Source organism: Mirounga leonina, unplaced genomic scaffold (assembly GCF_011800145.1).
Source record: "Mirounga leonina isolate KUSES-001 unplaced genomic scaffold, KU_Mleo_1.0 Mir_166, whole genome shotgun sequence".
Lineage (NCBI taxonomy): Eukaryota > Metazoa > Chordata > Mammalia > Carnivora > Phocidae > Mirounga > Mirounga leonina.
Window position 1 is genome coordinate 28,306,340 of NW_023270418.1, and position 10,017 is coordinate 28,316,356.

The window sequence follows — 10,017 nt, forward strand, 5'->3', positions numbered from 1 at the left end:
TTTGTTCATTTGTTTTTTGTTTTGTTTTAGATTCCACATATAAGTGGAATCATATGGTAATTTGTCTTTCTCTGACTTGAATTTCATTTAGCATAATATGCTCAAGGTCTATCCATGTTGTTGCAAATGGCAAGATCTCATTTTTTTAATGGCTGAGAAGTATTCCATTGAATATATATACAGCACATCTTTCTCCAGTCATCCATTGATGGACACTTAGTTTATTTCCGTATCTTAGCTATTATTGTGAATAATGTTGCAGTGAACACAGCAATGCATATATCTTTTCTTTTTAAAAGATTTTATTTTTGAGAGAGAGCGCGCGCGAGTGCGCAAATGAGCGGGGCGGTGGAGGGAGGGTTGCAGAGGGAGAAGCAGACTTCCTGCCGAGCAGGGAGCCCAATGCGGCACTCGGTTCCAGGACCCTGAGATCATGACCTGAGCCGAAGGCAGACACTTAACCCACTAAGTCACCCAGGAGCCCCGCATCAATCTTTTCAAATTAGGGTTTTGTTTTCTTTGGATGAATACCCAGTAATGGAGTTACTGGGTCATGTGGTACTTCTATTTTTAATTTTTTGAGGCACCTCCATGTTTTGTAGAGTGGCTGCATTAAGATACATTCCCACCAACAGTGCACAAGGGTTCCCCTTTCTCCACATCCTTGCCAACATTTGTTATTTCTCATCCTTTTGATAATAGCCATTCTGACAGGTGTGAGGTGTTATCTCATTGTGGTTTTGATGTGCATTTCTCTTATGATGAGTGATGTTGAGCACCTTTTCATGCGTCTGTTAGCCATCTGTAGGTCTTCTTTGGAAAAATGTCTGTTCATGTCATCTGCCCATTTTTTAATCGGATTGTTGTTTTGTTTTGTTATTGAGCTGTAGAAGTTCTTTATATATTTTGGATATTAACCCCTTACTGTATATATGACTACACTGTAATTGCTCCTTCCCCCCAGGGGCCCTGGCTTATTAGCTGCTTGCTTACAAAGGTGCTGAGCCATTACCCTGGGCTCCTCAGATGTGGCATCATCTATTGTGTGCACCGCTTTCTGGGCTCATTGTCACTCAGAGGACTTGGGTGCAGGGGAACCATGCTGACATTCCTGCTGCTTGGGGGGCTAGGAGCAATTCAGTCTTACCTCCCCATCTTAGCTCCCCGTCACTAAAGAAAACCTTCAGCTTGCATTAAGTTCTGCCAAGGGGAAGCACAAGCGGAGATAGGAAGGCAGAGGAGAGGGGAGGGAAACAAGGTTGGTGATGTACCCACCAGCTTCTCAGATTCTCCCACCTGGTGGGAGGGCTTCTCCATACCTCTCTCCAGGGGCATGGAATTGCTTCTGCTCCTTCCCCTTTATGCCTAGAAGAAAAAAATTCCCGCCCCACCTCCAATCCCACTAGCGAGGGGTACAGCACTGTCCTTGAGGGTTAGTCACTCTATTCAAATTACCTGTTTCCTGCCCTGCCAGGACCGACTGCGGGTTAACAGGCATGTCAGCCTGGGCCCACTGCAAACCCCTTTTCTTTCCACTCCCCTGCGGGAAGTGATTACTCCAAATGGTATTCAGGCTTCAAAACCCAGTTCACAGGCCATCCCTTGGAAACTTCTTTCAATTCCCACCCAGGAGTACTTTGGCCTCTCAACTCCCCTGCACGCTCTGGGTCACGTGGTGATCACGTTTCCTCTCTGTGTCTTCTCGGAGCTTCTTGGACGGAGCCTCCAGTTCTGACGCCCTTTGGTGCCCGCTAACTACCTGGTACCTGCTAACCCCCACCCGGCATTTGCAGAGCACCATCGCGCAAACCGTTTCTCATTGTAAGACCGTTGTTAGAAAAGAGAAGCGTGGGGCTAGGGCCTATTTACTAATCCTGTGGTCACGCTGCCACAACCGACCACTTCGGCCAACGCCCTGTCACCCGGGGTTGGCGAGCCCGAGAACGGCCCCTGCCCCGGGGCCCCGCGGACGACAGCCTTGCTCCCCGCCACTGCTCCCCCAGGCTCAGCGAGCCGAAATCCCAGCGGCGGCGGTCTACGCCCGCGCTCCTCCCCGCGCACGCGTGGCCGGCCTCGCGCGGGCCCCGGGCCCTGGGAACCATAGAGTGCCGCGGGCGGACAGAGGGGCCAGCAGCCGGGGTCGCTCCATCCCCGCTTCCGGCCGCGCCTCGCTGCTCTGGGAGCGGCTGTAGCGGCGTACGCAGTTTCCATGGGGACTGAAGATGGCGCCGCGAGGTGAGATTCCGGAGGTGTGTGAGTCTCTGGTCCTGATGCCTTCAGTGTCCCTCTCCCCCCCGTTAGAGCCCGACTCTTCATTCTCGGGTGTTAGGGACGTCTCTCCTCACTTGTCTAGAGTGGGGTTTCGCAGCCCCACTCTCCGTGAGTGCCTGAAGGTCTCGAGGTGCAGGTCTCAGAAACCCCCAGATCCTGGGCTGGGCCTCTTCCAGGCCGGCTCAGTTACGAATTTGCTGCGTGACCTCGAACAGGCCAGTGCTGGCCAGTGGTGGCCTTTGCGCCCCGATGGCCCAAATAGTGACGGGGTTAACATCTTAGAGCGGCCTTGACTTTCACCCCGAAGACAAGAGTCGGGTTTGACGGTGATTCCGGGGAAGGAAGGGGATTGATGGAAGCCCCCCCCCCACACACACCCCCTCTCATTATCAGCAGTCGGAAGTACCCCTAGTGGCCTCTCCCAGTAGCTGCGACCTCGTGTTTTCTTCAAGTTAGGCACAGAACCAAAGAACAGAGATTGACGTGCCGTCGTGCCCATCCCTCTTATTTGTGCTCATCTTTTCAGGTAAACGGCTGTCCTCTACCCCCCTGGAAATCCTGTTCTTTCTGAACGGGTGGTATTATGCCACCTATTTTCTGCTGGAACTCTTCATATTTCTGTATAAAGGTAAGGCCTGGGGCTTGACTACCCTTGCCCCAACATCCCTTCCCCACTTCAGCCCAGAGCCAACTCCCATCAGGAGCCCTCTTATTTTTCATCCTTTTCTGTAGCTCCTCTTCACTTCTTCATCATATGGCTTCTTTGAGAATGACTGACTAGGAAGCCCCTCAGCAAGAGTTCCCTCCGTTGGGGAAATGTGGGCTTCTCCGTCCTTATTCTCCCTCGTCACCTCTCTTTGCTAAGCTCCACTGTAGGCTCATTGGTGACCCTCAGAAACTATTCAGTGGCCAGTGTACCCAGGTAGATCCAGTCACTTTGGAGACTGGAGGCCTCACAGACTTTTCGAGTTAGGAGTGAAATCCCCTAATAATGAGTCGGCCTCTAACAGACATAGTCACGCTGTGAGTTAGTGTATCCTGTAGCAGGTTAGCAGATCCTACCCTCATCTCACTAACTAGTTCATGGAAAGCTGATAAGACGCATGCCCTCTTTATCCCCAGGTGTAGGGGAGTTCTTGTGGGTGCTGTTACATGTTTGCAAACTCTGGCTTTTGTGTCGGCAGCTCTCCTGCTACCATATCCAACAGCCAACCTAGTACTGGATGTGGTGATGCTTCTCCTTTACCTTGGCATTGAAGTAATTCGACTGTTTTTTGGTGAGTGTTATCCAGAGAATATTTCCATTCCTTCTCAGACAGACTTGATTAGCTTGATTAACAAGAACAAGTACATAACCTAGTCTCACAATAAGAGATTGGATCTGGTGGAATGTCCCATTACTCCCTCTCTGAAGTTTCAAGCTGCTTCATATTTTGGGTCAAGCTTTACTTGTTGTTGCTCTGTAGGGCCAGAGGTGGGCAGTAGCATGATATTTTAGATAGTTCCTTCCTAATTTCCTAAGTGCTAGGAGAGCCTGGTTCCTCTCACTGGCTTGCTTGGGAGAATAGATTTGACTGTAACCCCACGTTCAGGGCAGTATGTCACACAAGTTGGCACTTAGGTCCCCTCCACTCTCTGAACAGGGATTTCTTAGGACACTTTTTTTTTTTTTAAGACTGTATTTATTTATTTGACAGAGCAGAGCACAAGTAGAGGGAGCAGGCAGAGGGAGAGGGAGAAGCAGGCTCCCCGCTGAGCAGGGAGCCCGACATGAGGCTCAATCCCAGGCCCCTGGGATCATGACCTGAGCCGAAGGCAGATGCTTAACCAGCTGAGCCACCCAGGCGCCCCTAGGACAAGTTTTTTATCCTCACAGATCCAGAGCAAATTCATTATTAGTTAGAATATCTTATCCCAGAAAACAGTGTTAAAACACAAGCTGAGAAGAAACAGTATTTGCAACACATGTAACAAAGGATAAAGAAGGCTCACATAAGTCACTAAAGAAAAGATGACCTAATTTTAAAAATTGGTAAGGGACACTAATAGGCAGTTCATATAAGAATAATTACAGAGGATCAGAAATAATGATAAAATGCCCAAACTCATTAATAAAAAGCAAATTGAAACAACAAAATAACAGTTTCATCCAGCAGATTAAAAAGATTTCCAAATACCCAGTATTAGAATGGGTGTGAGGACCAGGTCTCTCTATTCCCACACTCTTTGGGAATATAAATTAGAACAATTGTTTTGCTAATAGTTTTGCCATGTAAAATTTGTATTTTTTTTTTTTTAAGATTTTATTTATTTGAGAGAGGGAGGGCATGAGTGGGGTCAAGGGGCAGAGGGAGAGAATCTCAAGCAGATTCCCCACTGAGCACAGAGCCTGATGCAGGGCTTTATCTCACAACTCTGAGATCATGACCTGAGCTGAAATCAAGAGTCATACACTCAAATGACTGAGTTACCCAGGTGCCCCTAAAATTTGTATTCTTAGTCCTGACGATTACACATCTAAAACTGGTTGAAAAAAACAAACACTTCTACAGATAGCAAAGGTACCTATTGGAGAAAGCTTATGGCCACGTATTTTGTAACATCAAAACATTAGAGGGGCCCCTGGCTGGCTCAGGCGTGGAGTGTGCCACTCTTGATCTTTGGGTTGTAAGTTCAAGCCCCATGTTGGGTAGAGATTACTTAAAATACAAAATTTTAAAAAAAATTAAATTAAAAAAAAACATTAGAGGGGCACCGGGGTGGCTCAGTCAGTTAAGTGTCTGACTTCAGGTCAGGTCATGATCTCAGGGTCCTGGGATCAAGCCCCACGTCGGGCTCCCTGCTCAGTGGGGAGTTTGCTTCTCCCTCTCCCTCTGCCCCTCCACCCCCCATAGTGATCTCTCTAGCTCAAATAAATAAATAAAATCTTTAAAAAAATTGGAAACAGGGTGCCTGGGTGGCTCAGTTGGTTAAGCGACTGCCTTCAGCTCAGGTCATGATCCTGGAGTCCTGGGATCGAGTCCCGCATCGGGCTCCCTGCTGAGCAGGGAGTCTGCTTCTCCCTCTGACCCTCCTCCCTCTCCTGCTGTCTGTCTCTCATTCCCTCTCTCAAATAAATAAATAAAATCTTTAAAAAAAAAAAAATTTTTAAAAATTTAAAAAAATTAAAAAATTGGAAACAACTAAACATCTGTCAATACAGGATTAGTTAAATTATGGAATTGCCTCAATGAAGTCATCCATAGCCATTAATAAAAGAATAGGGTAGTTATACGTGGAAAGATGTCTAACTTAAATGGGAAAAAATAAGTTGAAAACAGTATGTAGAGTATGATTCTATTTTTATAATAATAAGTAGTAATATGTAAGTATATACACATAAAAAAATCTGAAGCAATATATACCGTTCTGTAATGATGGCTCTCCAGTGGGGAGTCATGGGGCCTTTTAGTTTCTGTATATTCTAAAATTATTTTCTGTACCTATATTAGTTGAAAAGTTTTCAATGATTATATATTATAATTAAAAAAATATTTTCCCCAAGTAAATAAGTCGCTGTCCCTTGAGTGGGAGCCACACTTGAAGCAGGACCTTTGGAGTGAATGACTCCATCCTGTGGCACCTCCAAAGCCTCTCATTTTTAGCACAGTGGGACCCCATTTATAAATCTGCCCATCCCCATTCAGCATCATTTTTCTCTGCCTTGCCAGTCCATCCCATCCCATCCCATCCCCCCAACCTTTTCTCTGAGTCCAGGGAAAGCAGGCCACCTGGAGATGACTCCATGGGCTGTGTCTGACAGGTACAAAGGGGAACCTCTGCCAACGAAAGATGCCACTTGGTATTAGCGTGGCCTTGACCTTCCCATCTGCCATGATGGCCTCCTATTACCTGCTGCTGCAGACCTACGTGCTCCGCCTGGAAGCCATCATGAACAGCATCTTGCTCTTCTTCTGTGGTTCAGAGCTGCTGCTTGAGGTGCTCACCCTGACGGCTTTCTCCAGGTACCGCGCTGAGGGACCATTTCCTGCCACCTGAGGGTTGGGTTCCCATCTCATCCTAGGGAGGGACTCATTGTTCTTCTGAAGCCTGAGGGGTCTGAAGGACTTTCAAGGGGAAAAGGGGTGCCCGTGGGATTGCTTTTCCTATTCAGGGTAGACAGTTACTCAGGGAAGACATTTTCCTTGTTCTCTGGGGCCAAGAAGCTTGGAATATAGAACAGTTCAGACCAGCTGCTCTTGTTCACTGGTCTTTTAACGTTTTCTTTCTTTCTTTCTGCCATCAGTATGGACAGGATTTGAAGTACAAACATTGCAGCCAGCAGCCCTCATGGGCTGAGACCACAGATTCTTCTGGTCTTTAGCCCCACCAGTGAGAATTGGTGGGTCAGGTTGTCCTGGGAACGGTTGCAGCTTTTCCTCAACACAGACATTTGGGCAACAAACTGAGCGTGAGGCCACTGGGCATCATCTTCTAAACCAGGACCATCAGCCTAAGAGACTGTTGTACACTCCAGTGTAGGGAGGGGCAAGGCCGGCCCATCCTGGCCCGTCTCAGAACCAGTTCCCTGCTGAGCTCCAGTTCTTTGATCCTCGTGGCCAGAGCATCTTGTGTGGACCCCGTAGGCTCCTTGGGCTTCCAGCAGGACCAGAGCCATATACCCCCCGTAGGTGCTGTGCCAGCCGTCATACGAGCACAGAGAGCCTCGGGATGGTCTGCTCCCAGGGTGATGCACAAGCTTGTCACCTTGTTCCTCAGAGACTGAGTTCCAGAACTTTTTTAGCAGCTCATAGTGTTATTTTTCTATTCTCATCGTGAAACAAACATTATTTTATTTTATAATAAACGTGTATTTTCTGTCATTGGAGTTGCAGCCTTTTCCTTATGGCACCTGTCCCTAGAATTTCACTGCCTCCAAGGGAAGGTAGGGACTCTCCCCGCGGTTGGTTCTCAGGCTGTGCTGAGCGATTCTGTGTGGACACAAAAGCAGTGATGATTTTCTTACTCCAGCTCTAGCCTGAATTAATCCCTAAAGGCACTGCCAACTTCTGTATCTTCTTCAAGCCTGTCATCCTAAAAGCCTGCTTATATTCTTCACCTCTGCCTCAAAGCCAGCATCTTTTCTTTCATTCCTCCTACAGATCATTGTCAGCTTACCAGAATGAGGCATGAATACTTGGAAGAAGCATATTCAAAACTTGCCAGTATTTTTTGGTCATTTATTTTAAAATTTCAAGTTAACGTAAAAGGAAACATACTTTCTTCCCTTCCTTCCTTTCTTCCTTCCTCTTTTTCTTTCTTCCCTTTCTTTCTTTCCCTTTCCTTTCCCTCCCCCTCTTCCTTCCTTCCTCCCTCCCTCCCTTCCTTTTCTTTTCAGCTGGAGAAATACTGCCCTACATGCATATATCATTTCCTTTTCCAAGTAACCGTCTTTAAAACTTCCTCATCTTACTCAATAGTGGCTTTTTTTTTCTTTCCTCCCAAGAAGCCACCAGGAGCCATGACAGAATCCATTTTAGAAAACCTTGAGCCATATGGTCCCTCTGCTGTCAGATGAATATCTGCTCTTGCTCAAAGTCAAAAGTTAATTGATCTTTAAGCATTTCCATGCTGGCTTTTAATTCTCCTTGTTTCCTGTGATCAAGCTCATTCTCATCCTGTGAAGGTCTCCACTGTCCAAAGCACTTACCATTTTTCTTGTTTCCTACCCCTTCTGTGTCCTTGCCTCCTGGCTGCTTTTGGAGTCTATCCAAAAACTATAGTAGACAGGTCTAATCCACCATGAAACAGTGAAACCGTAACAAAAAATCCAGTTGGAACCCCCTTGATATTTCAGTGACAAACCCCGCTAATCCCCTGACTTTCTGCTGCTCACACTGCTGCTTTCTCTAGCGGCGCTTTGAAGAAGTTGTTGGCATCAAGCTAGACAGGGACTTGTTCTCCATGGCCGCCCATTTCTTTTAGAGGTTCAGTGGTTACAGTCACTCTCCTGGCAACACAAGATAAATGAATGCAAGGCTCAGCTGGAAGTTTAGAGGTGGCTTATAATTAAAAGGGAACTTAGAAAGGAATCTAATCCCCCACTTTGCAGGCTTAGAGATGAGAAAGGAACAGCCAAGCATCACACAACTGGTTACTAACAGTTGGATCTAGAAATCTTGTCTTCGGAGTCTCAGTCTAGATCAAGTAAATTCTACTCCCCAACAGGTACCACTTAAGGAGAATGAGTGGTTGGAAATGAGGACAGAATTAGAGCAGGAAGTCCTCTCATTTATTTCCTGGTTCTCCGGGAGCTTAATGCATTGTGCTTCCTGTGGATGGCTCCACGGATGTTCATTCTTCCCGGTGCTTGCTGGAGCCACACGTGCAGGTGTAGTCACCCCAGAATAAAACATCATACAACAGAAACTGAGGCAGCAGGGGATGGGAATGAGCATAGCTAGTCTTTCAGGGTTAATGTGGTCAGATGCTGTATTTGAAGTCCAAGGGAAGTCACTTTACTGCCCATCTAGACCTGAAGGATCAATATTCTGGAACCGTGGAGAGGGATCTGAGTGAAGGAGTAGGGCTTGGTCACATGGGCTGGTAGAGACCTGCTCAGATATTCACACTCATGGCTAGAACTTGACAAGTGACTGCGGTGGCCATCTCTAGAGGCTGAGGTCTGGCCCAAATCAGGAAGCACTTGGGACACACAGATTGGGGTTTCTGGCTCTGTACCATGACTGCAATGTATAGGAGACTAATGTTCATCCAGTGCCTGGCAGAGTAGGTTTAATCCATACCGTGGTCCTGTGAGGCAGAAGAAAATCAACTCGAATGTTAAGTCACTTCCTGTCTGAGGGCATTTAGCTTAAAAAGTAAGAGTTGGGATTTGAACCAAGAGTAACCCAAAGGTCATTCCCTTTCTGTTCCACTATGGTAACGCTTCGATGAAGAATGTGTTGCCTTCTCTAAACTACCAGTCCTCGCTTTAGTTTACATGAAAGTCATCTGGGACATAAAAAGTGGATTTCTAGACTTCATGTAGAAGTGGACGCAGCCCAAGAACAGGAATTTTAGCAAGCATAGCACGGGACCACGGAACTTGTCTTGAGAGCCCACTCCTATTTCCCTCACACTGTGCATTGTCATAGAGATTCTGGGCCCCCGGAAGGTTTCTTGTTTTTATGCTGATCTTGCCTTTGCAGGTCCCAATACACATTACGTATCACCTGATCTCTGGTTCATCTTTTTATACATGTAACTCTCCTCTTGGCTCAGCTGGCTTTTTGAAAAGCCAGAAGCTTTCTGGAATTCCAAGGAGCTCACCCACAACTCTCTCCTAAACTTCCTAATCTGTACTTCCCGATGTTCAGACAGCAACCCAGTTCCCAAAACATGTTCACATTTGCTGATTTTCTTTTTTTTAAAGATTTTATTCATTTATTTGACAGAGAGACACAGCGAGAGAGGGAACACAAGCAGGGGGAGTGGGAGAGGGAGAAGCAGACTTCCTGGTGAGCAGGGGGGCTCATTTCAGGGGGCTCAATCCCAGGACCCTGGGATCATGACCTGAGCGGAAGGCAGACGCTTAATGACTGAGCCACCCAGGCGCCCCTACTCTTTCAGATTCTTAAAACACCGCTGTGTAAAAGGCAGAATAGCTACTGTTCTCAGCTCAGTTAGGTTATGCTGTTCACCCCTCCCAAGCAGGCACTGGCAAGCGTATTTCCAGACTCCGAGCAGAGGAGTCTTCCCTTCCTG

At 47.0% G+C, this 10,017-nt stretch overlaps 1 protein-coding gene across 2 annotated transcripts; it reads left to right on the forward strand.

The window, feature by feature from the left end:
* Positions 1 to 2,104: 2,104 nt before the first annotated feature.
* Positions 2,105 to 7,066, forward strand: TMEM216 (transmembrane protein 216). 2 transcript variants are annotated; one of them, XM_035012977.1, is made up of 5 exons: positions 2,105 to 2,249; positions 2,798 to 2,899; positions 3,456 to 3,548; positions 6,074 to 6,275; positions 6,557 to 7,066. In XM_035012977.1, the coding sequence occupies exons 3-5, from the start codon at positions 3,503 to 3,505 to the stop codon at positions 6,570 to 6,572; spliced, it is 264 nt and encodes an 87-aa protein (XP_034868868.1). In that variant the 5' UTR covers positions 2,105 to 2,249; positions 2,798 to 2,899; positions 3,456 to 3,502; the 3' UTR covers positions 6,573 to 7,066. The 2 variants fall into 2 exon arrangements, with proteins under 2 accessions (XP_034868868.1, XP_034868867.1); XM_035012976.1 differs by having other exon boundaries at positions 2,106 to 2,235.
* Positions 7,067 to 10,017: the final 2,951 nt, after the last annotated feature.

Bases quoted from the DNA above. Each gene is read 5' to 3' on its own strand.
- TMEM216 (XM_035012976.1), top strand. The intron at 2,900-3,455 runs GTAAGGCCTGGG...TTGTGTCGGCAG, and splicing joins CTTCATATTTCTGTATAAAG to CTCTCCTGCTACCATATCCA. The intron at 3,549-6,073 runs GTGAGTGTTATC...TGTGTCTGACAG, and splicing joins AGTAATTCGACTGTTTTTTG to GTACAAAGGGGAACCTCTGC.